General features: G+C 37.5%; 1 protein-coding gene across 11 annotated transcripts in view; it reads left to right on the forward strand.

The window, feature by feature from the left end:
- Positions 1–25,912, forward strand: part of PPP2R2C (protein phosphatase 2 regulatory subunit Bgamma) — a 199,009-nt gene that overhangs the window by 150,742 nt on the left and 22,355 nt on the right. For all 11 annotated transcript variants that reach the window (XM_074587542.1, XM_074587537.1, XM_074587547.1 and 8 more), the window contains one exon: positions 15,790–15,954. In XM_074587542.1, the coding sequence (XP_074443643.1) occupies positions 15,790–15,954 (165 nt within the window). The remainder of the gene's footprint in view (positions 1–15,789; positions 15,955–25,912) is intronic.

The raw sequence follows: 25,912 nt of genomic DNA on the forward strand, positions 1-25,912 counted from the left end.
TGGCTGTGCACAAGCTGTGTGCACGAGGATGCATTTTCTGCACTCGTGAAAAAATGCGTTTACTGTGTGAGAACCTGCTGCCACCTCCACCCGCAGCACTGCTTTCCTCAAGCATACACTTTCTGTTTGGAGAGATGGCAAACATTATTTCTCTTGAGAGCTCTGTGTAATACATTTTAGCACTTCCTATTCTGTCAAGAAAGATTCTGCCCATCCGTATCATGTATTATACCATGGAGTAATATTCTAGCTGAGTTGCTACCAGCAACATTTGAGTAGCTTTTCCTCAAATTTGTGTTCTTGTATTCTTTACTTCCCAGAGTCTGTCCCTCTCCCACATGCATTGTCTCTGTCTCTCTCTTTAAAGGAGAATGAAAACGTCTGCAAAGCTAAAATCAGGTCTGTAAGTTAGAAGTAGAGGATTGCAAGGTACTATGTACCCTGTTTTCATGGTTTGTTGAGCTCTTTTAAAGTTTATCTATTGACAAATGGTTACTTTGCTTTTCTAATTAAAACACACCTACCTGAACAACGGATGAGAAGACGGCTATTTTCAACAAGCTGATTAGATTCTGGATTGATGTAATGCACTCTTTAGTCCCCACTTTTTTTCAGCAGGGGAATACCGACCTTCTAGTAAAAATAAGAGTTGACACTAGTAAAAATAAAGATTTTTGACACCTAAGTCACATCTGAGTACTGTCAACTGGAGGTTTTCTATGTGTTTTGATAAATGTTGAATTCTACTGTAATTTGAGGTAAACTACTAGAAATGCTGATTAAAGGCTCCTATCTTGCAAAGCCATGGGGAAGGCCAGTATGTAGAGGAAAAGGGATAAAAAAGAAGAAATGCTATTGCATGAAACTTGTCAATACATGAAGTTCACACGAAGTATCAATAATTAACTGTTATGTTCTTTGCTGCCTTGCTATTTCTCACCTGCTGATAACTACATTGTAAAGAGTCATGATAGAGGTCTTTCCTCCTTTGTATTACTGAAGTACTTGGCATACTTTAACACAACCAAATAGTTTGCAATAAAAATATTTTAAAATAATTTTAATAAAATTTTGAGGTTAGTCAGTCTTATCCCCACTTTATACTCAATTAAACAAAGACTGTTAGACCAAATAAGTTTGCTGTAATTTCAGCCCAGAATCTGAGTGTTGCCTGGTGAGCTCCCACTTTCCATTACTTCCATCCATACTCTAATTCTGCATTAGATAAAGTGGCAAAGCAAGGAGGAGAGAATAGTCCTGTAAAACAGGTAACAGCAATGAAGAATGGTAAGAAGGTGTTTTGTTTTGGAAAAATATAAGTCAGTGCATTTTTGCTCCATAAAGATCTCTTAACTGCCAGAATGCAATGGGATGGAATTTCGCTGAGAACCAACAGAGGCTTTTTGCTAGAGATCACTTGCTTTAATGGACAGAGAAAAATAATTTAGTGTTCTTAAAAAAATCCATGACAATTCTCACCTTGCAAAAGGTAATCAGAAGCAAAACCTTTGTTGTCGACTGAAATTAATCTTTACATTGACAATGCTTAGCATTTAGTCATTTGATGATGAATTTAGGAAAAGTGTCATAGTACCTAAGCCTGCTTATCACTCCCACGAATTTCCCGATTAAGTTACTCTTATCTGAAACAGTGGAGAAGTAGATGGAAATTCATGGTTATCCGTTTAACAATGATTAGTGATTAATTTCAGCTTGTTTTTTAAGGGTGCTTAAGGGAGTTATTGAAATCGTGAAAAGTAGTCTCTCATCTCTGGAAAGATTCTTTGCATTAAGTAGTATAAGCAATTCATATCGTCTTTTTCAGATGCCCCAGAAAACTAGAGGATAAAGTTCTGTTTTGTAAGGAGGTCTGAGGTGTCTTTCATATCTGACTAGAGTTTTCATGCTTTTTCCATACTGACTTAAAGCTTAACAAACACATCAAATTTATAAATGGTAGCCTGAGCTGGGCTGTTCCATACAGTATTTTGGGGCTTTTTCAATTAGTATTGTGGACCTGGAAAAGTAAGTGTGACTATACTATTAGATCTGACTACACTAGTTACTGAAGAGGAAAGAAGGATGTTTTGCTATTGTCAAGGTGAAGTACATATATGTTATTTCTTGTCTAAAGTGCTGACCCACCTGAATTCTAATATTTTCCTTTTATTTTCCTCTTGATGGGCTTATTCGGAAATACGTTATTGATTGCATGAAAGTAAAAAACGCTTTGTGCTTTCTTTAGTTGTTTAGGACTTTTTTTTTTTTTAGGAAATCTTTTAATGATTTAGGACTTCCTCATTGTGCTGAGAAGTTCACAAATAATGGTATCTGAAATAAGCCCCACTGGAAATCAAGACACAGATTTGTAGTCAGGTGGGTTTGATAGCTTGAACTTCCAAATATCGAGTTTATGCATCATCCTAGGAGATCCAAGAGCTAGGAAGGTGACTGAATCTTTGTTAGCCGATGTAAGACTTAAAGTAAATTTAATCAATGTTTTTGGACACAAAAAAGGTATAGTGAGATGCATTTTGGTATCTTTTATATTTTTTTTTCATGTATCAATTTGCATATACTTTATATGATGTTTATAACATTAAGCCTCAAACTGTGATGGTTTAAACAAAGTACAGTAACCACTTTATGTTAAAATATTAACTACATACCACACCTTACCTATGTGTACAAGCAAAGCTACACAGAGTTCCAATGCAAAAATTGTGTATACACTGTAAAAAGAATATTTTAATATACAGTAAACTGGAGAAAGAACAGATTAACAGAATAAACCCAGTCATCATTTTAACGGAGCTGTTGAGCAGTGTTACTAGATAACAATGATCAAATAAAGCCTGATTTTTTCTTTAAACTGTTTTAGATTCTGTAGGGGTCCACACTAATTGGATATGTAATACTAGATAAATAATAATTAAGAAGAATATAAAAGGAAGAAAGAAGTCTCTCACTGCTAGACTGGGGACCACGCTGGCTCTGTAGCTGTGTAATTAAACAATGCATCAGGCACCTGTTCTTTGTAACCACCGTAGTCAAATGTGGCATAAGGTAAAGAATTTTAAGCTTTAAATGAAATATCTCATGTGACCACCAGAATAAGGATTTTAGAAATGTAGCTGGGAAAGTCCTTGATGTGTGTTTTGGCTGTCTGTTAGGAATAATGCAGTAGGGATTCTCTTACTAAAACCAAACAAGAAATGTTTTTAGTGTCAATAGAGGAATAAAATTAGTAATCAGGTAAGTATGTGTAACTGTAAGTTGTCATCTTCTCTGAACTGTATAGAGTCCCTATAGTAAAAGGGCGCCTTTCATGAAGTCTCAACAGTCTCATTTGTAAGAAAAATTCTGTGTGTCCCTAATGCAAAGTGCCAAGAGAGAACTGCATTTCTAGGATCACCTAAATGACTTCGTCTTGTAGACACTAATATAGATACAGCTTCTACAACAGGCGTTGAATTGGCTCTTCTGCTTCTCTTGAGGTTAAACTACATCCAGTTTGGACACAACATTATTTCTGATGTGGTCATCATCTGTTGTAGAATATCTTAATTGAGTACAGTTTTTAAGCTTTTCAGAGCAGGAACAGTTGTGTGTTTATACGTTATCTTGTGCAAATTGCAGTCTTTATAACTAACTGCTGTAATTCAAATAATAGAGAATAATTATAGCAGTAAGACTATGTGACTAGAGACTATATGGACCTTAAAGATTATTTTTTTTTCAAGAACTACAGAGAAGTCTCAACATCTTTTAGAAAACTTTAGGTCCAGATTTAGGGAGCTCTGAAAACCATGAATAAATTTGCAAAAGTAGTCTTTCAAGACTTTTGTTTGGTTTTGTTTCTTGCCAGAGGATAGTTTATGATCCTTGTCAGAAACAATTGCTTTTTAACTCTTCTCATCACCTTAAATAGACTCCTGTCTCAGGAATCTGACTATCAGCCAGTCAGAGAGAACTGGATGACAGAGCACATCTGATAGCCAAAGGAGTGATATCAGAGCTAGTTAAACAGTATTTTAGCATTGAATCACTGACTGAGACCCTCCTGCCAGACAGCTGAAACGTACATTGCAGCAAAAGCAAACAATACATGGCTGGAGTGTCAGATATCAGTGTCTTCAGGGCATGGGATAGTGCTATGAAAATATTCCCTATCTAGCCGTCCTCCAAAAATAAATAAATTGGAAGAGTTGAGCCCGGCTGTGAAAAACTAATTATAGCTGAGGCCTTTGCATTCTTGGCAAATTCCAGTCGCTTTCTTTTTCTGGAGTTGCTTGTAAAGAAGTTAATTTAAGGTGATTTGACCATAGCTGTAGCCTTGGGATAATTACTGCACTACAGATTTATTGTTTAATAAAAATATTAATTCGTTAATCAGAATACATAATTTTCCTACTTATCACTCCTGTCCATACACAACTTGAATGAATAAGTATGTGATTATGTTATCCTTTTAATGGATTTCTTTATCTAACCCTCTGTCCTTTCTAATGCAGTTGTCCCCAAACGGAGAGCCATACCCATTATTCAGTTGCTGCAGAGGTAAGGAAAAACATAGCCAGAGGCATTAAAATACTCTTGGTTTTTAAAACTGTATAGTGAATTGCAAAAAGGAAAAAGAGAATTGACTGGAGTTGCAGCAAATGATAAAGAATAGTGTGAAATCCTGGGCCTGTAAAAGCCGTTTCAGAACTCTTTAATAGTACATTAAAGAACAACACTGGGATTCCATTGTATTCATGTGTTTGTAGAGTGACCTAGACAATGCAACTGTAGAAGGTACTTAGAATTTTACAATAGGTGCAAAGATGTCTTTTCACAGATCTCCTTAGAGCCGATTGCTTTCCAATTTAATTGGGACTGTTATTCTTCTGATTGTAGCAAACAAGTTACTATTTTGGACCAGGAATGCCCTTTAAAATATCATTCTCTCGGGCTTTCTCAGGTTTATTGCTATTGAAGAGAGAAAGAGCACTTAGTAGAGCTGAAATGAATGTTAGCATCACCAAACAGACTTCCTTTTTCACCATAGTGGTTTATTCCACTAGAATTTTCAGGTTTTATCAGGAGTCTGAGTTCCTTGGCAAAGAGGGACTTGGGAACGATAGCAAGGAATATTAAATTACAGATAAAGGGTCACTTCACGGAGCTGATACTCAGCTAAGTAGCACTCATATTTTAGTGTAATGTGGCTGCAGTCACTGAAGTTATTCCTGTGGAAATGGGTTACAGAATTCAGTCCAAGATTTATTGTCTTACTAATTTTATTTCTTCAGTTGATGAGTTTTAATCAGTATGGTGTCATTGTGGAAGCTTTTAAATTGCATGCTTCTGTTTCCCTCTGGTTTAATTTCTCATTGAAGCATTTTAAAAATGAGCCATTCTCTATTGTCACAGGTGCAGGTGGTGTATCCGACTTGAAAAACACGTATTACAAATTTATTGAAAGTTTGACAAAAAAACCATTTACACAGTTCTAGGTACAATTATACGAAAAGATAATGTATAAATAATTTAATCAGCTCTGCCAGAGGGGAGAATTCTCTTAAATGAGTCTAATTATTCTCGTTCCCATGTGAGTTTGGACTTGAAATTAACCTTGCAAAGCACAATCTTTTGCAGAGTATTAACATAAAGAAGAAAATATAACTTGCTTTGCTCATTGGCTAAAATCTTTTAGCTTGAAGATTATTCCGTCCAAGAACAGAGGTGTCATAAAAACCCTCACATGATCATCTCCGGTATTGCAGATGTTGCAGTCTGTGCCTTTGTGTTCTGTTTGAGTCTTTAAAACCTGAGACTGTGGAAGCTTTTCTCACTATTGAGGGTACTTCTCAATGATGTGGGCATTTCTCTCTTTTCTGTTTTTGTAATACACAATGGCAAGGACTGCACTTCAGTAGTGCCATTGCATATGAAATTGCGACAGTTAAGGGAGGTCGCTTTTAGGGCCTTTGGCATAAAAATGCTCTGTAAATAAAGGCAATATGGACTTTAACAAAGTTACAACACTAACAGTTAAGAATAAGACTATTTTGACTGTTTTCATACTGACTACAAGCTATGTGACTTGTCTGGAATCAATGTTCTGAAAGAGATCAAGCAAAGAAGCAGGCATACAGCTGTGAATATTGAACCCCTTTGCCTTGGAGAATGATCTTGGTGTCTCAGACTCCTGGAATCCGTATTTCTCTGCAGTGCCTAGAGACCAAGCTGATGGGCATTTTTGTAAATTCTTTCACATAAATTAATCAACTAGATAATCAGTCCTGCCAAGGTTTTAATCAAGTGTCTTATATAATTTAATATAGATGATTTGGAAAAATTTCACTATGGAGTTTCTCTTGAGAACTGAATCTGTTCCTCATATTCATTTTCACAGTGCTCATGTTCAAGGATTTCTTGGCAGTGCAAAGTTAGTTACAGGCAGAAATATCAGTATAAATTCTGAATGGTATTTTAATGAACCTGTTTTTCAGAAGTTATCTGGGTATTTTTGAAGATAGTTACATTTGACTGCTTCCATAACAAACATTCAGGGAAAGGAAGAGCGTTATGCTCTAGAAGACACTTGTAGCTAGCTCAGTTTTGCAAAAAATAAGTCCTTTGTGACTTGAATTGTAACTTCAGTTCAAATATGGAATTATTCTGCTCTACTGGGGTACAAATACTGCTGTATTGGGGTTTTCTGCAAGGTATATGGAAGAATAAATTGCATATAGGGAAAGAAAAATCCCCACCAAAATGCTCTAAAGAGTGTATACCCTCCAGCTGGAAGTTCTGTGTCTGCCTTTTAATAGGCAGATCTTCTTCAGCTGCATGGGATTTTAATAATTATCGAGAAGAAATTTCTATGTCTTTTTTCCTGTAAGTTATGTGGGACAAAATCCCTGGCTACTTTTAAGATGGAGTTTAGGAAATTATGTATATTGTATTTCACCATATTATGAGGGACTGGATTCAGCAAACCAAGTAGGTCCCTCTCAGTTCTCTTTTAAACACCTCATTGTTTTTAGGAAAGCAGGTTTGTGAATGATGAGGTGATATTGCTTTAGTTTATAATTTGTCCTTGCCTTATTATGTTAAAGTTGCACTCTTTTCTTGGAGACCTTTCTAGTTAGTATGTGGTACATGGTGCCACTTATCGTACTACATAGAAGAGTACTGCCTGGAGAAGCTGAGCTAGGTGACTTAATAGGTCTCTTCTATTAATAATCTATATGTACCTGAGGTTCTTCTGGTATTCGATACGTTCCAAATGTAACATTAAGCATCCCACAATAAAATAATAATTAATTAATATGCAAATATATAAACTAAATATGACTTTGCAGCCTTTCAAGGATTGAATACTGTACAAAGAAAAATACATATGTGCATTTATGAAGACAGGTCTTCCTCTGTTGACTCATCCACTTAATTTTGCTCTCAGCTGTGTATATGCAGGTAATGATTTATTTGCTCATGAAAATTTGAATGTGCTTATGGTTGTGGCTAACACAGGCATGCGTGACTGTGTCTACAGATGAAAATGTGGTTGTTCTATTCTGAAACACAAGTCAAAAATTAATTTCTTAAATAAATTAAATTTCTCCAGTATCTACTTCTAAATTCATTATTCTCTAAGTTAATGGTTGCAATGTATATGAACAGGCCTGTCTATGAGAAAGATGGATGTGACTTGCACCATTTTAAATACTCTTATTTCCTAGCAGTGCTATTCTACAATTCTCTGCTTTCAACACTTATTCAAATGTTGCAACTATTCCATAGGCAGTTTCTCTTCGATATCAGATCTGTTTTTCTTCAACTGGCATACAGCAAAGTCTGTGACGTTTACTGAATGTAGGGCAGTAAAAGCAATTTCCTAAAATTTGACTAAGTACATTTGAAATACGTTGATTCTTTTTTCAAGTAGCATTTGCTTAATGGAGACTTGGGACTTTCTTGCTGCTTTCTGATTATATTCTACCAACATAATAGGAATGCAAAATAATTCTGATGTACAAAGATCAGAATGAGATCTCTCCAATTCAGAATGAGTCTTTGGACTGGTCTGCATTCTGGGGAAAAATTCCACAAGATAAATGTAATAGTAACAAAAGAACCTCTCAAAACCAACTAACCAAGAAAAGAACTGAGTGAATACTCACATGCCTGGAGAACTGTGGGTAGGGAGGGGGAGAGACCACTAAAGCAGAATCCAGAACTATTGCTCTTGCTGGCCCTTAAACTGACCTTTGCCAAATCTTTGCCACTTCATGCCTTAGTTTCATTATCTGTAAAACATTGATGCCAATACTGACTCTCCTTTGCTTTGACCTTACTGAATGGAAAATATTTCCTACTACTGCTTTTAATTTCTTGCCAGATATCTCCAATTGTGGATGAAACTTGATACAGAAAGTCCAGGAGTTGCAGCTTTGGTTCAGAAGTTTGGTATTTAAGTACTGTCCTTGGCTTCCTGTTTGGCATTGAACAAATCTTGTTAGTCCCTTAGTCCTGAGGGTCTCTGGTCCCTGTCAGCTGACAGTTAAACCAGTGACATCTTGGTTCCTAAACACATTTAAAGGGTCTGAATGTTCACCTCTGTGCTCCTTGTGTTGTAAGTTTTATGGTGTTAGAGATGTCCTGGTTTGAGGTAAAACTGAACCAACTTTCTGTTCAGTAATTTTATTTTCTTAGCTAGGCCTCTCCTGATTCTCTGAAATTAACAGCATGTTGTGTCTAAAATGGTTCGTTCAGAGTGATAAGACAGTTTGTGCCAAGGAATGGTATGCAGAGAGGCTCTTGCTTATACTTACTGCTATAACAATCAAGGTCAGCTAATTTTGTTATGTGTCCCGTTGGAGGGTTGGAAGCGGAAAAGCGTAGAGGGGTCGCACCTGTGGGGAGGACCGAACAGGAGAGGTGACCCAAAACTGACCAACAGGGTATTCCATCCCATCTGCCCCATGCTCAGTATAAAAGATGAGGGATCAAAGGGTCAACTCTCTTCCTTCAATGGCTGACATCCGAGGAGGACCCTGTCTGTTTGTCTGCCTTTGATCCCGATCAGTGTGTTCCTGACTCCAACTCTGGAACCTGGTTCCCACTCATCACTGAGTCCATCCTGGGACTTACCTAGTGCCTGCTGGTGACATCATCCTGAGAGCTTAATACGGTTTTGTATATACTGTATCTATTTAATTATTTTCCTTTTTATTTTATTATTAATAGTTCATTAAAGTACTTTGGTTTCTTCTAAACTCGTACATCTCTTTATCTCTACTCCTCCTCTCCATGCACAAGAGACTGGGGGGAGCATCTGTCACCCACCATTGGCCAATTTGACCAAAACCACGACAGAGGACAGAAATAGAAAGCTAAATTAGGCATGAGTCTGACTGAAGCTTTAGATATTAGGTTGTGAGGCAGCACAGGCCATCTTGTGCCGGCAGTGGTATGCTGAGCGTAAATGTGAGGCCCAAGGAGCACCACTCCGGCACGCAGACCACCTCAGTATCCACGCTGTATGAATGTGTGTTAAAATAAGACAGGAGGATGTACTCAATATATCATCCTATCTCTGTGTGAGCTAGATCTCAACAGTAGCTTGGCTTTTCTACCTCTTGTTTACCTAACATGGCCAAATTCTGTTTTGTGGGTAGTCTGTCTGAGTAGCTGGAAAGTTTGTTGCTATTGGAGCCTCTTAGCTATGACCATGTCTTTTCTTCTGCTGGTAACATTTCTTTTTCACGTAACTTAGGCTGTAATCCTTGAGTTAAGAAATCTCAGAAGTCCGCAGAACTGTTACCATTACTTAATCTTTTCTTTGTATGCACTTTGTACTTGTTCTTTATATTATGAACAATCCCTTTACTTTATGTTTGCACAGCACCTAACATAATTGTCTATGACTTGGCCTTCCACACAGAGCTAAAAGCTCATAGCAGTTTTTACTCTTTATGTATCTCATAATCGTGATATGAGGAAAAATACAGAAAAAAAGCTGTTAGAAGCCTTTGTACTGTCATAATGGCACTATCTAAACACCTTTGATGGAGACGTTTTATTGCCAATGAAAATCAAACCATTTAAATTGATATTTTCAGCAAATCACAACCACTATGGGACTGTTGACAGAGTTCCCAACTCCAGTATGTTGTCTAAAGAATTGCTGTTATAAAGACCATGGAACTATAAATGGAGTCGGGCTGACATTTTACTACTAAGTACGGATCAATACCTTGCATTAGCAGATATTAGGTCCAAGGCAGCTTGAAGGAGCCCACACTTTTGCAGCAGTTTCTGCTTTTGTGGTTCAGAAGAGTCACATGGTACAGACAATGTAATTGTAACTCTCCAGGCTTTTAATATAACCCATACAGTACACGCTTTTAGTGGAGCGGTGGGTGAATGCTGTGTGATAAAAAGCGTCGACACTGTGGCTGTTAGGTAAATACTGGGTCATCTCTCTGCCTAAGGTAAAACACTGGAATTTGAAGAAAAGGCCAAATCCATTAACCTATTGACAATCCATTCCAGAAACCCTTGACTCTTGGACAACAAGTCTTAAAGACAGAGATTCGGAAGTTGAACGCTATCCAATTGTCATTCAGCAGTGAAAATATATGGCGCATCTTTAGGAAAGTGAGAAAAAAGGAGTAAGTGGGTGGTTATTTAAAAGTTAGGGCCTGCTTATTTCTTTCATAATAAGATTGATGTAATCACATCATGGTGTTATCAAGCGTACTGAGGCCTGATTCTGTCTCTGCTCCCCTGATGGGAGGAGAAGACTGGAAGAAAACTGTAGCCATTTGGAATTAATTCCCTCAGCTGGTACACGCTATAGGAATGATATAACCACCATGTAGGAAGTGTAAAACTGGTAGAGCTTGATTTGTAAGCATCACAGTTCCCTTCTTGTAATGAAAATAGTGTGCACTAAATGGCTAACAGAGGAAACCACTCACAGAAATGCTTATATTAAAAGCGTAGAGCCTCAGCAGGACCACAGTAATCAATTACCCTAAACTGAAGCCTTGGCAGCTTCTATGAATTGCTATTGATTTCAACTACTAGTCAGTGAATCTTTCTAGGACTAGGCTAGAATGTAGGTGTGAGATGCAGACAAAATTAGGAGCTGGAACAAACCTCTGTGGAAAACAGAGGGAACAGCGAGGTTTGGGAAGATACGTTATGCAGAAGTTTATTTTTTGAAAGTGCTTAAAAATTGCAAAAACTCAAGTCCCACGCAGTGGTAAAAATGAAGTATCACATCAGCATGTATTGAAATAAGAAAGATGAGAAATTTGGGCTTTTTATGAACTTGTTATGGAAAATTCTGTCTGGCTTTCTAAAGAAAGCCTCTGTCCTTCATTGCAGTTGAATAAAGAGGAGTCAGTTAATTTTTTTCCTGTAGCCTTCGTCTGACTATATCAATGATTTCCTTCTTGCAGTGAACCCTCACATGATATAAAAGTTATTCCAAAGTAGTGATATAAGATTCAGTCCTCTATATGCTGTAGCTTGTGAGTTGCAAGTTTGTTGTCTACAAAATTCAGTTTCTTACAGAATTCCTTGATGGTTTCAGGAAGACGAAGCAGCTATTTCTTTATTCATACTGTTCACTTCAAAGGGAATTTAATCTGTTTTGAGGAGACTGCTATGTTTCCATTATCATACAAGGAAATTCATTCTGGAACCTTTTCTGCTCAGCAGGAACCCTGTGTATTTTCCACATTCTCATTATACATGTTTTGGCATGAGCATAAAGCAGGCGTGCTCATTTATATTCTAGCTGATCAAGTGGAGAAGTCTGATTAATGTGAATTTTGGATCAAGGTGCGGGTCATCTTTGTAACCTGCACTAAAAGGAACTTTATGGAGTGACTTCTCCCAGAGGAGGATATTTCTGTTAGATCCACTGCCCAGAGGCAGTGGAACAAATCTTCTTCCTCCTGTCATCCTCATTTTAATATCAGCTGCACAACAGCAGCACAAAATACTGGATTAGAACTAAACGTACCATATAACTGAATCGTGTACTCAGATTGCATCCCTCACACTGCGTATTGTTGCAAGTTGTTAATCATGCCTTTCCTTATGCTCTTTCCTCCTTCCTCTCCCACTGTTTTGCTTCCCTCCCTCCCCTCCCTCAGATCTTTCCCTGAAGTCTCCTTTCTCCGCTCAAGTCAGGTCCTGTCCTGTCCTGCCTGCTCCCTCTCCTATGTTATACCTCTGTTCTTGAATAACTCCTGGTCTTCTAGCTCTAGTAACCCGACTGTAAGAATATCACCTCTCACCCCTGTTGTCTCCAAGCATGCTAGAGCTTTTATTTCCATTTTGCTGTGGGAAGAGCATCTAGAAAATCTATTGTCCTCTTCATAGCTTTATCCCGTTTCACTGAGGATGTGGAGGAGAAACCTTGCATATAAGATGGCAAACAGTTGGGTTAGGACGGACAGACCTGTTCTGGTTTTTTGTGAGCAAGAAGATATTTTCTGTTCCTTGTTGTAATGTAAATGAATTAAAATTCCAGCCGATTGCTGGCAAGGCACCAGTTCAGCCTTCCCTTAGTGGAAGTGTCTACCAGGGATCGAAATGCCTTGTTCTTGGCAAACATGTGGGAGTCAAAGCAGTGTGAAGATCTTTTCCAATTTCGTAGGGGAAATTCCTACCCTGTTCAGGCACAGGAACACCAGCTTTTTTAGGACAACAGAATTATATCCTAGTCCGGGGCTAGTGGTGAACTCTTTGGTCTTTCTGCCTTAGCTTTGGTCCTAGTTGTTTTGTCGACACCCTGAAAATGAGCCACATCACGTGTGGTACAACAGGAGTCAGATGTGACTGGTATTTCAGATGTGAGTGAACTGGGGGAGAGGGACTGTGCCCCACTCAGGACATCCCTGCAGAAGATATGATTGCAAGGGGAAGCCATAACCATAGGAGGGAACTCTACAGATTTGTGCTATTAGAATACTTTTCCCTTTAGCAATGAAACTTTCATTTAATCAGTGTCTGCCAGATTCCCTCTTCTTTGAGCTCTTCAAGTTCACCAAAGGGCCTATTTCTGAAGCACACTGTCTGGTCCAATTTTTTAATATTTTCCTGCCATGAGACGTGCTTAAAAGGAAGAAAAAGACACAAAGAGAAGATGGAAAAATAGAAATGCGAAATGTCCCATGGGAGGTGCTTGCCCTTACCATGTCATGCTAGTTTAAATACAGTTCCCACATATCACATGTCAAGCTGTACTTGATTGTTTTCAAATAGATAGCAAAAATCATGAGAGGAGGAAAATGTTCTTTTGTGTGACATGTTCTTCTTTTGATACATTGGGTTCTGTAGCTGTCAAAGCAAAGGCTGTTTTTCCATCTATTATTACAAATGCATCTGGGGTAAATCTTTTCTGCAACCCTCTATTCCCTTGATTGTTTACTTCAATAAAAGTGGTATTGTTTTATTTTGTCTAAATCTAACGAAACGATGAATTTTCAGTGCATTTTCTCTGTGATCCTCAGTAGGCAATGACATTCTTTCTCAGTGGAGATTTAGATCACATCTGGAAATGCAGTCTGTTTCAAGTATTTTCTGCTTTTCTGGCAGGAGAATGGAATATTTAATTTCATTATTCAGCGTAGGGTTATTCATTTCATACAATGAAGGGAAATTCATCAATATTGTCTTCAGCATCCAGAAAAATGATACTAACCATGGCTGTTTCACATACTCTATTTATATTTTATATCTTTCTCATCACTTAGCAATTATTCATCTCTCTGCTGAGAGGTGAGATTCTTGTATTGAGTTACTATAATTTCTCTGAACTCCGGAAAGCAATTCAATCTCTGAAAGCAATTCCTTTTACTTAAAGATATTTCTTGAAACAGATTCACCAAATACAAATAACTGAATAAAGGTTATTTTTTCCTGTTGACTTTCAAGAATATTTAGTGATGCTTTTTAAAAAGGGTAAATCAATATTGCTACATCTTAACATTCATTGCACTAATACTAATCATGATGGATTCTGGGAGATGGATGTAAACGTGATAGTGCAAGTAAGTGGGAATGCAGCTGAAATGCAACATTAATTCATTCCCAGTTATTATTAAATGTCACAAGATATTCATAGTTTTGCTGATATTTTCCTTTTTAAACCACTTGGTGTAAAAAAACCAACACCACCAGTGTGATGTATTTGTCTATGCAAAGTCAAGATAATTATCTCTGAATCTTTTGTATTGTGTTTAATTTCAATGCAGTGTCCCAGATCTGCATTTTTTTTAAAGATCAAAGAATAGAGTGTAAAGGTGGTGATAGACTGTACCCCATTCCCACAGAAATCAATTAAAGGTCTTCCATTTGGGAAGTGGGCACCGTGGGAACAGAAACAGGCTTAGTATCATGATATATAATTTCTCTTGCCATCAGTAAAACAGATTTTCTCATTTATCTTATCCTCTGAGATGTTTAAATTTTGAACGTCAGCTGATTCAAATTTTATGTTTGGGGAATCCAGGCGCTGAGATGATTTGTGTTTAGGGCACTGAACTGGGACTCAGTAGATCTGGGTTTGTTCTGTCATGCATTTCCCAGGTGGTCTTATGCAAATCCTTTATTGCCTCTCACACAGCCTCCTCAGTAAAATAGGGTAACGTTACTCTTCTTGTTCGAAGGATTTGTTGACATTTGGATGGCTTATCTACAGTGGATTGCTGAGGGCCATATGAAAATGTACAATCTTATTTAAATGTACTGCTTTACATATATATCCTTCTTTCACTTTATGCTTCTACACCTACTGCTTTCTTACAGCCCGCTCATGGGACTCTTTCATTCTTTTCTTTATGAGCAATCTTGCACAGGCTGGCCTTCTCTAAATACATGCTAACTGGGTCCTGGTTTTTAAGCTCACCAAGGCTGGTAATGTGTATGAGTAGATATATATGTGTTGGGGAGGCACTATGTGAGCTGTACTTCAGGTGGATAATCTTTGGTGATCCAACTGACAGGTTTGTGCTTGTGAAACTAGGTCTTAGATGTATTTTTGTTCCAGATATATCCGTTTAAATGATTCAGATGTACAGTTCTCAGTCACAGAAATTCATATTGATTTCAGTAGTGAGCATCGTTTACATAAAAAACCAAGAATGCCATTTCAGATCCTTCTTTTGCAAGAATTCAAATAGCAAAACCAATACTGTGCACAAATTTTTTAGAAAGGATATTATATTAGTATATATTCACACAAAACTATTTGCATAAATGCTTCTGTGTTACATATATTTTTTATATACATATAGCTACATATATTTTTTAGCTTAACTTGCATGATCATAAAAACCAGTTGGTCTGTACTGGAGTGTGCAGATCTGAGCAGTACATTGTTCCCTGTCAATCAGTATTATCTGGGATAGAGCAGCGATTTCAATAGCAACTACAGGAGATACAGCTACCTGCTCTCTTATTAGTTTTAATGAAGGTGAGCATTCCAGATCCCCTGGAATACTGTTTCTTTGATGTTTTTGCACAGCGTGGACAAATGTTGACCTACTAATGGCATCTGCTGTAAAACCGTTGTTGATTACTGGCTCTTTGAGTTTGGTGTAGATGGGGCAGGTATAGAAATTTAAAAACACCTTACTGCTAAACAAATAAGTGTATCTTTATCAAAAAGCATTAAATGTATGGACATTTAGATAATCGTGCTTCCTTCAAAAAGGCAGTAAGAGTCGTGGTTTACCTGCATACAACTGCATTTTCCTTAATGAAACTTCCATTCAGACATTGTAGATATAAAGCCAGCCAATATGGAGGACCTGACGGAAGTGATTACAGCCTCTGAGTTCCATCCCCATCACTGCAATCTCTTTGTCTACAGCAGCAGCAAAGGATCCCTGAGACTCTGCGACATGAGGGCATCGGCTCTCTGTGACAAACATTCCAAGCGTAAGTCCTTGCTTCATTGAACCCCAGATGTCATTAAAGTCTTATTATTCACGGACAGCATGTAGATGTGTGCATACCCCGGTGTATTAGCTTCTCAGTTACAGGCATAGTTGAAAACAAAACGGCAAAAGCAAGAAAATTTTCTCATCTATACGAGTATTACGTACAAACTTGATTACAGTCATGTCTGTGACTGGCCGCCCTTGTAGTTCTTATTGCAGGAATCAGCGAAGAACCCACAACTCTCTAGCAAAAGAGAGATGGTTCCCAACAAAGGAAGTATTGCGCGGGAGGGGAAATACTTAAGTGGGTGAGAATACTGTTCTGAATACACAATTACTGTTCTGAATACTGCAGCAAGTAAATTTTGTCATTCAGACTGCCTTCAAAACTTTGAATCCATTTTCTGGATTAAAAAATGTTGGAGTCCTTCCTAAAAATTTAGCCCAGCATTCCCTATATGTACTTTTTCAATAATGTGTCTGTACAGAAACAGAGGAAATAATGCAAGAAGTAATATTGGTGAAAAAAAAGAAAAAAGAAAAAAGAAAAAATATTGTGTTGGTATAGAATGTGTCATCTATCCTAAAGTGACTGTGTAGCCTGTAAGGTTTTGAGATGGAGCCACCAATTCAGACAGTTCATATCTGAAACGTACGTAAGAACAATGAATTGAAATGTTAAAGTGTGGGGCTGTCTTTGTTCTTGAAGTAAAGGATGAAGGAATATGCATGTTCATAATGTCTTGCTATCCGCTTTTTATAGTCTAGATAAGACAGAATACGGTTCTTCCCACCAGTAACCTGGCAAGCCTGGGCATTTTGCCTGGTGCAAACAACCTCTTTATTCCTGGTCTTCTGAGGCTGAAAACCACCAGACAAAGGCATTGTGTTGTGTGGCTGGTTCCTGTGAGGAGCTGAGAACCTAATGAATGAACTGTGGTGGCTCTGCTTTAGCCACCTTCAGGACTAGAGCTTCCAGGACACTTCCATCTCACTCAGAATTGAGTCTAGTTTTTTTTGCAATGTTGAAACAGTGGGAAGGAAATTCAGGAGAAATTCTCCTAGTGCCAGGGGCACATAAGAGGTTTTATGTCAGTCAGTTCCTACTTGAACCTTTTTGAGGTAGGCGGATCTTATTAGTAGGGGTGGGAAATGGGGGGAAGAAAACATTTGTAGATTTAAGTGAGACATAAGTGGTGCACGGATTTAGCACGCAAGCTATTTTTTTAACTGAAGTAAATGTAGTAAAGAGCTTATGACTTTTTGCTGCAAGGAGAAGCGCACATCCTCAGAACCTCTTAGGATGTGATCTCAGTTACAGAAAATAACCTTTCAGGACAATTTCCTAAGCAGAGAAGTGTTTTACCTTTGTTAGCTGTATCCCCTTGTACTTGTAGGGGGAATACAGTACCATGAAGCGAAATGCAAGCATGACACAATCTGGCACATTGTTGTGACTTATCCTGTCCCGCTTAATTGTTTTGTTCCATAATACTTTCATTTCTTCCTGCTAACGAGGCCTCTGTGCCCCTGTAGCTCAGTGCCAAATGCCAATCGTAACTTATTAAAACAACAATAGAGTAACCCTGGATGAAAGAAGGCATTTTATGCCAGAAGGGAGCGCAAGGTCTAATGGTCATTGATTAAACCCTATTTTCCAGATCTATGAGTTAGAAAATAGCCATTTAATGTAGCATTGCTGCACTGAACTCAAGTCAAGCTCATTGAGAAGCTGCATGTGTCTCCACACACACGTACAATACAAAATTGATACAGCAATGGTAGAACTTCCAAAGCATTCAAAGGAATAGGCCCATGTACTGCTGATTAGAGTGGTTTGAATATAGCTCTCGGAGGCAAGCAAAACTAATTATATAAAGCCCATAGCAACCTAAAAGGATATATCATAAAAAACAATCAGTCTGGGAAATCAAATATTTGTATGATTGTCTCTCCAGGACCTTCACTGTGCATCTCATTTCTCTTTATGGTTGCTTTACGTGTGGTGCATACACATGATAAGTGCCCTACTCTCCTCATCTCGCCTTTCCACCTCTCCCCGTAACTGACTTCACTTTGCTAGTCACTGTAAACCCTCACGTTCTGCCGTGCAACCCTACTTTCTTAATTCAGTCTAATATCACTATGTGCTGTATTTCAGATGCTGTTCTGAGATTGCAAAGGATGTACATATTTTTAGGGATAAAAGATCCAATGTAAAACTTATAAAAAATGCCTGGATACTGAGCATGTGTTGTGAACTTTTGGGTTTACTCCCTTTCAAGACCCTTTGTTATCCAAATCTCTATAGCTGGGCTAAAGTCTGTTGCAGCTTTTGGGGGAAGGGCCCTTCCATTTGTACAAGTCTAGAGAGTGCCATGAATAATTACTATGCCATACGGTATAAATAAATTACCTGCTAATATCTGTAGCGTAAGTCACTGACAGAGGATGTTAATAAATTATATTATTTATATTATATATTATTTCTGGTTTGCTAAACTCAGTGGCAAAATCTGTTTGGCACTAGTGACAGCAACATTACAAGGTTTCCCTTATAAATCTTTCATGGCTCTGACATGGAAGAGACAAGAGACTTCTTCCATATCGACTCATCCTTGGTGCCTATGCCGAGATTTATTAGCAAGCTGCCAATTTGTGTGATGAGTTGTAATGGGGACCTCTGTCCCTTAGAAAAATTATCTCAGACCACCAATCTATCCATAAGGCATTGAAAGAATATCAGGTCAGTAGCTGAGTTTTAAATGGTCATTGAGATACCGATAAGGTGTGATAAAATGTGTTGTTTTTCTAATAGACTACCTGAAACTGCTTTTTATAACACCTCTCTAATAGATCATGCAATGCTGGGCGAGCAATTGGAAGCAAAACATATGGGGCCGTTACAAATGGATATCCAGGAAAGCCCAATCTGTAACCATAGGGGAGATACATACGTAACATTGTTCTGTGTTAGTATCAGATGTTACAAGTAGTGGGAGAGAATTCTATCAAAATATTCCGGAGAGGAGGTGAAAAGAGATGAATGTCCCTGCTTATTTAGAGTATTAGAGGGATGGGAATAAGGATGAAGGTGTTCTTGCAGTCCACGGGGTTATAGGTAAAGATTTAAAACAGGTATGAAAGTCAGATTCAAGCAGCAAGAAATAGGGAATTCATTTAAATAATATGGAAGCTTTCATCTAAATAGTGTAAGGTCATCTTTGAGGTGTTATTCAGGCAACATACGTGGTAATGCAGTATAGAAAGAAGGCAGTATATGGGACATCTGTGACAGCAGGAAAACAAGGGAAACTAACAGCTACAGTAGTATCGTTGTTTGAGCAGTTACCTGGGAACATCCAAGAAATAAAAGAACTACCCCCCACTCCAAATTCCATACATTCTCACGCAAGGGATTCGGGTGACAAGCGAGACAAGTGTAAGGACGCTGTTACAGGAAGAGCGTCCCGACTAAAAAATGCTTATAGCAGTATAATATGCAACTGTTCAATTAACAAATAATTGCTAATTTAGCCTAGGTCTTTTCTTGCTAATATTATGTTCAGAGCTCCTTACAAATGTGCATGGAGATAATATCATTCTTCCAAACAGCTTGTAGACTAGATAGGTACATATGGCTGTTTAATCATCTAATAACGCAGTCAGCGAAAGAAAACTGAGCTTGAGCATGTGAAGTTGGGGAAAAAAATGAAGATCTTTTTCAATTGTTCATCAGAATAATTAAATTCAATATTAAGTGGTAAATAGAAACTGTATAGTTATGCAACATGGAAATTTAAGTCACTCAAGAGTATAACTCCTATTGATATTCCATGTAATAGCCTTAATATTTTAAAGTCATTGCAGACTTCAGAAGTTGTAATCTATTTAAATGCAGTATGTTGCTTTAAGGGGTTTTTTTAGTGTTCGTTTCTTAGTTTATATTTGTAGACTAAAACCCTATTTCTAATTCCCCATGTGCAAAATTTACAACAAAATACTTCAAGGAAGGAGGAGCTACGTTTTCAAGTTTATTGCTCCGTGTGCCGTGGTGCCCTTTAAAATACAAACTTTGGGGTTGCATAATGCAGTTAGCCCCTGTCACCATTAGTTCATGTGTTCCATCCTCCATACAGACTTCAAGGGCCATTGAGATTCCCCCTCCCTTTGACCGAAGAAGCATTTGTAGATGACAGACAATCCTAACAGCCATCTTCTCTGCACTGTCCCTCAAAGGGGCAAAGCATCTCAGCTGGTGCCTTCCCTGGGATGGGTAATCACTATCTGGAAAGTATAAAATAGTCTTTGGAGCAATGCAGAGTGAATTTGGGGTTTGGTTTCTGACCCAAAGATGCCACCCAAAGATGGTGGTGGTGTCTTTTTATCTTGAGAGTCCTTTTCCACATTGTTTTTTGAAAACCAGGCATGAAAGAAATGCCGTCCCTTCCCTAAGGATAAATGCCTCTGTCCTGTCATTCTGACGTGTAACTCAGTTTGGTTATCTGTTGGGTTTTTCTGAATTTAAGAATTCAGAACTGTGGAAGCAGCCAAAAAAGAAACCAAGGATAATTTACTTGAGCATGTTGAATTTTTTAAATTAAATTAATTATATTTACCAGTCAGTTAAAGGAGGTTGGCATTTCAGAGACAAGACAGCTTTCAGACCTCTAACTGAATATGGATTATCTTTCATTTGCAACAGAGAACAACCAGATGCACAAAAAAGCCTGTGACAGAATACCCCTGCTGGATTTGCTAATTAATATTGACCTTTCCAAATGAATGATGCTTATTGTGTGATGGCAAAAGAGACAACTTGTTTTTCTTTTTTGTGAGCTTTACATTTAAAATACACTTTTTATTTCTGCATCTGGTCTCATGTCAGGTTATCATCTGAGAGCGACAGCTGGCATTCTCCCTTTGTGCATTGAGAGGCCACTGTCAAAGTAACGTCCACTTTAGGCAAAATCTGCAAGGTTTCAAGTGACAGGAATGAAACTTATCTGAGCTTCTGTAATGATGTGACCCTGTGCTTTAGTAAAGGCTTGTTCTCCTTATCCTAATTCTGGATTTATTTTGTAAGTGTGCACCACAAAGGCTGATTCATTACCTACAATTCATTGCTGATTATGTATCCCCAATGAAAAAATGTGCCTGTATCCTGATAATTTTGTAATTATGACTGCCGCTAAAGATCTGTTACTACAATTTCATGCATGCTAAACTAGATCCTGGAAGGGATCCTTCCTTGTGCAGGAATTCCATTGAAATTTGGTAGAAGATTGCCTTTAGCATGGGCTCCAAAGCTTCTGTTCTGCTCAGTTTGGATGAATGTATAATAAAGACATTTAAAACATGGCTAATGAAAATTTGAAAGTGTTTCTACAGAAGTGCAATTATGTCTATATAGTATTTCCTCCAGTTGTGTTAGATGTGTTAGAATTAAATCACATGAAATAAAAAACTGATTTTAGGTACCTCTAGCTATCAAATAGTAAGAGGAAAAAGAAAAGCCTGAAGCAGTGGTAAATGATTTATGATTGAAGAGGTGTTTCATTAACCCTCTCCCCCAACCACACACAGATAAAGCAAATAATCGCTGTAAGATTGCTTTAATTATTCAGTCTATTAAAATTCCTGTCTTGTTTGCTTAATTTTTTAATAGCAACAAATACTGCTTTGCAATGTCTCATGAAACCAACATTATTCTTTCAAGATCCTGTTTCACTGGGGAGAAAAAAACCCTCACTTATCACTAACCTTATATATCAAGACTGGGAAGACTAATGCCTGAGTTTGGCTGTAAAGCAGTAGTAGTTTTATGTCCCATTAACTCAATGGGATTGCTCACAACACGTGGCATTAAACACGCACATAAGTCTTTGTGAGACCAAGGTTTAAAGAGGCTTGATCTTCCAGATTAGCTCTGTATTTTTTTTCACTTCCTTGCTCTCTTTAGCACCATTTCTCTTTATTAACAAACTCACTGGCAAAGTTACATTAATATAAGCAACTTGGTAGTGAATCTCCCACCCACTGTTCTTTAGCTATTGATCTGGCTTTGCCTTTCAGCGCTAATGCACTATCCCTTGTGGTTTGCGACAAGCTGCAGCAACTCACTGCAGATGGTAAAACAGATTCTTAAATATTGATTTGAGGCTCCACTTTTAAAAGCCATACTCTCTAGAGGTATTGACAAGAAGCCTGGTTTTAATATTGGGTCATTGGATAAAGGAATGCTTTTACAGTAGGTGGAATTTCAGTCTTGTGGTAGAGGTAGCTTCAGAAACTTGCCTTTACTCAGAGAAGGAAAACGATGTGTAAGTGACTAGGGCTTGAAGAAGCGCCCTCTGAATTATATAAAAACAAATAGAGAATTTAAATATAAAAAGATACTACTTTTCCAGCTTAAAACAGGATAAGCAACTACAGGCTATGGTAATATAAAATGTTAAATAATTGTGGTCAGTTGTTTATACTTCATGTTGTATAAAATAAGTGTATTTTAGATTGCTTATGAAGGTGGACTTAAAATTCCTCCACGCGTATAACCATATTAATCAGTGTAGAACATGAAGGCAAGATGGACACAGCAAAACATCCTGATCTTGAAAGATAATTTCTGAAGGAGTTGTATGTATTAGTGAATTTTCTTAATATAAAACAATAAAACATTCAGAGATAGAGAAAGACAGGGTAAATAATAATGGTAAATCAAACTATTATCATAAAGAATGAAGCTAAAAGGCATAAAGAGACCATGAATTTCAAAGGGAGCTTTGCAGTTGGTCTTGATTCTCTTAGAATGAACTCGGGAACTCTTTAGTATGAAAATGAAAATTAAACAGTGCATAATAATGACTATACCTGGGCAGACCAGAGGTCCTTCTAGTTCAGTGTTCTGGCTCTGATAGTGGGCAGTAGCAACAGCAGCAGAAAATGTAAGAACAGAGCAAGCGTGTAATCCTTAGCCTCTGCAACTTGCAGTTGGAAACTTTGGGTTCAGGGACTTTGTTGCATTTAACAACGCTTAAACTAACGTTTGGGGTTGTTTTTTTTTTCCTTGAGTTCGTGCAGTTACTTTTGAATGTGTGTATAAAGTTTACCATTCACAATATTTTTCAGTAAAGTCCTTAGTAGCTTAATTAGGCGTAGCATGAAGAACCATCTGCTGTGTACTTACCCTTTCCTAGTTTGACTAGGTGACCCCTACTTGTTGATTGGAAGAGACAGGGTACAAAGTGAACTGTCGTTCCCTATTCATCCTTTCCATGCCACTCTTAATTACAAGCCCCTCAGTCTTTCCGAGTCTGAGGACTCACAGTCTGTTTAGTAATCCCCTGTATGGAAGTAATTTGATATTTCTCGTCATTGTTACTTCCCATTTTTGTGTCTTCTTGAGACCCCTACCACATTAGAGACAAAACTAGAACTACACATAGCTCAAGATGTGAGCGCATCTTGAAAAGCATAAATAATGCTTTCTATGTTGAAGGATAGTAATAAGTGTCATGGACTTAAAAAAATTAATATCATTAGTATTTTTATATAAATTCAGTGAAATTTAGCTTAGTTTTTTTTATACTAAACTTTATGAGATATATGTGGTGGAACAAATCACAGCTGTCCTGAGGAGTGGTGCTAATTTGCCATCTAAACATATTAGAGTATAGTTAAATAATTTGTAAGATTTTTAAGTTAGGATCATGTTTTGTGAGAAACATTTAATTAGTATAACCATGTATTGCACAAAAAAAAAGAGAATATTTAAAAGTGTTTGTTTATCAGGTATTGAGAGAGCATATTGGTGGTTCTTCTTTTTGCAAGATGCTGTGGCTAGTCTGTCAAGATGGGTGAAATTCCATACATATCAAAGTGCTGTTTTCCAGTACATTTTAATCTGGTATTGCATCCATTTTCATTTGGGATCTGAAATGAGAGAGAAACTTAATTTAGATGATAAATTGTTTGGCCTGGGACTGCATCTGTTTTCTGTGTTTATGAAACTTAAAGCCCGTTGGGAGATTACCTGATCCACCACCAGTATTTCCAGGTCCAGTTGAAATACACCTTTTGCGTGTGTACCCCAGAGGTTATCTGTATTAAGTCCTTAATTCAGCCTAACTGCAGACTGTTTGCATGCTTGGATAATAAAAAAGGAAGTTATTCTCCCTCTGTTGTTTGAGCATCTTTGCTGGCTCTGGCCTCTGTGGTCTTCTCCCTCCTCATTAACCCTGTTGCTTCTTTTTCTAGTGTTGCCAAAACTGTCTTCACCTGTTTGTAGCTGTGACCCTTGAACAGGAACTGGACAGCTTTCTACATCCATTAGCTGTCTTTGTAGGGAGAGAGAGAGTTATTTCATGGTGCGGGATTTCCGAGGACTTAAATCTAAGTAACAGCACTTAAATGCTGTAAAAACAGAAGTTTTCAGGACAGGATGCAAACTATTACCAGTATCTGCTAGAAAAAAAGCTTTAATAAGTTATTATTTGTTCATAAATAATAGAAAAAAAATAGCTTCAGAATAAGCTTGGCTTTTCTGCTATAGGGAATGACTTTTTAAGGCTGCTTAAAATTTTATCCTATGAATGATGGAATTTCTTACCAAATCTGTGGAGCTGGTAAGCTTTCATCTCTGAGTTTTCACTGGTTTTGTTTTTGTTCAACACCAACCCCCCTACCTCCGATAATCACATGTTTTGCAGTATATGTAAGCATGATTCATCTTTGCTTTTCTTTTAAAATATATTTGGCTTTGTAATAGCAAAAAGTTGGTTTTATCTGTAGTTCTGCTTTTGGTTGGCAGTAATAGAAGTTTTCAAGGTTCACATCTTTAAGGAGTACACAGCGTTATCATCAAGAGTCTTCTCCCTTGCTAGTTCTCTTTTTCTCTTTGTTTAGTTTACTGATATTTCACAAGAAACTCTTGCAGTTATTATCAAGTGCTCAGGCCACGATAACAAAATTTTGCCAAAGCTTATGCTCTATGTTTCTCTCTCTTAAAAGCAATGAGAGTTTTGTTTAACTGAATGCATTTGACATTTCTTTTATCCTATCAATCCATTATACACTCATAAATTCAGATAAAAAAAAAAGTAGCTGCACATAAACTTTCATTATATTAGATAGATAGGTTTTCTAACCCTTGCCCCATATTATCTCAGATACTGTTATTGCTTTGCCTTTAAGTAGATCATTCTTTGTTTGTTTTTTTTTTTAAACATTATTGCTATTTGTATTTTGGAACCATGTGTCTTGCAGCAGTGCTGTGAGTGCTTGTGTTTTTATTTCATCCAGGCAAAAGAGTGAAGGTAAGAGGAAAAGGAGAAGTGGAAGGAATTTTGAAAATTCAGATGAGGTATTACCCAAGGTCCTATACTGTAAAGTAGAGAATAGCTCATACTCCTTGTTGCCATGATTTTGGGAGGAATGCAGAATTTTGTTTGCTATATTGGATTCTGACACTGCACCCACCATATGAGCCATTTTTAGCATTTTTTTTTTTTCTGAAGTTCACATATGCCAAAATTTACACGCTGCAATGATTAAAGCTCTGTCCAGCAAACAAAATATTAATTTTCAGTGGTGCAGGAGTCTGGAAAATACCAATGACTCCATTGAAAATGTGTGTCTTTGGAAATGAGACAAACAAAGAGAAAAACCTTTTATGAGAATGTGGATTTTCATGTTTTCTGAGGCTGAGTTATTTTTGGTTATTTTGGAGATAATGGTTTGTTGAATCCTAAAATATATTTTAGTTACAATCTACTCACTGCTCTTCAGTGGAGTGTGCACAGTAGTGCTGTTTGTTTGATTTATCACTTTCCTCTGTTGCTAGCTGTTTGATATCCCTCTTCCACAATTAGGTATTTAGGCAACTGGAATATCGTACAGCAGCAAAAGGTAGCTGGCAAAGCTGAAGAGGGAAGGCAGTATCGGTGACTACCAAGCCT

The sequence above is a fragment of the Larus michahellis genome, chromosome 5 (genome assembly GCF_964199755.1).
Source record: "Larus michahellis chromosome 5, bLarMic1.1, whole genome shotgun sequence".
Lineage (NCBI taxonomy): Eukaryota > Metazoa > Chordata > Aves > Charadriiformes > Laridae > Larus > Larus michahellis.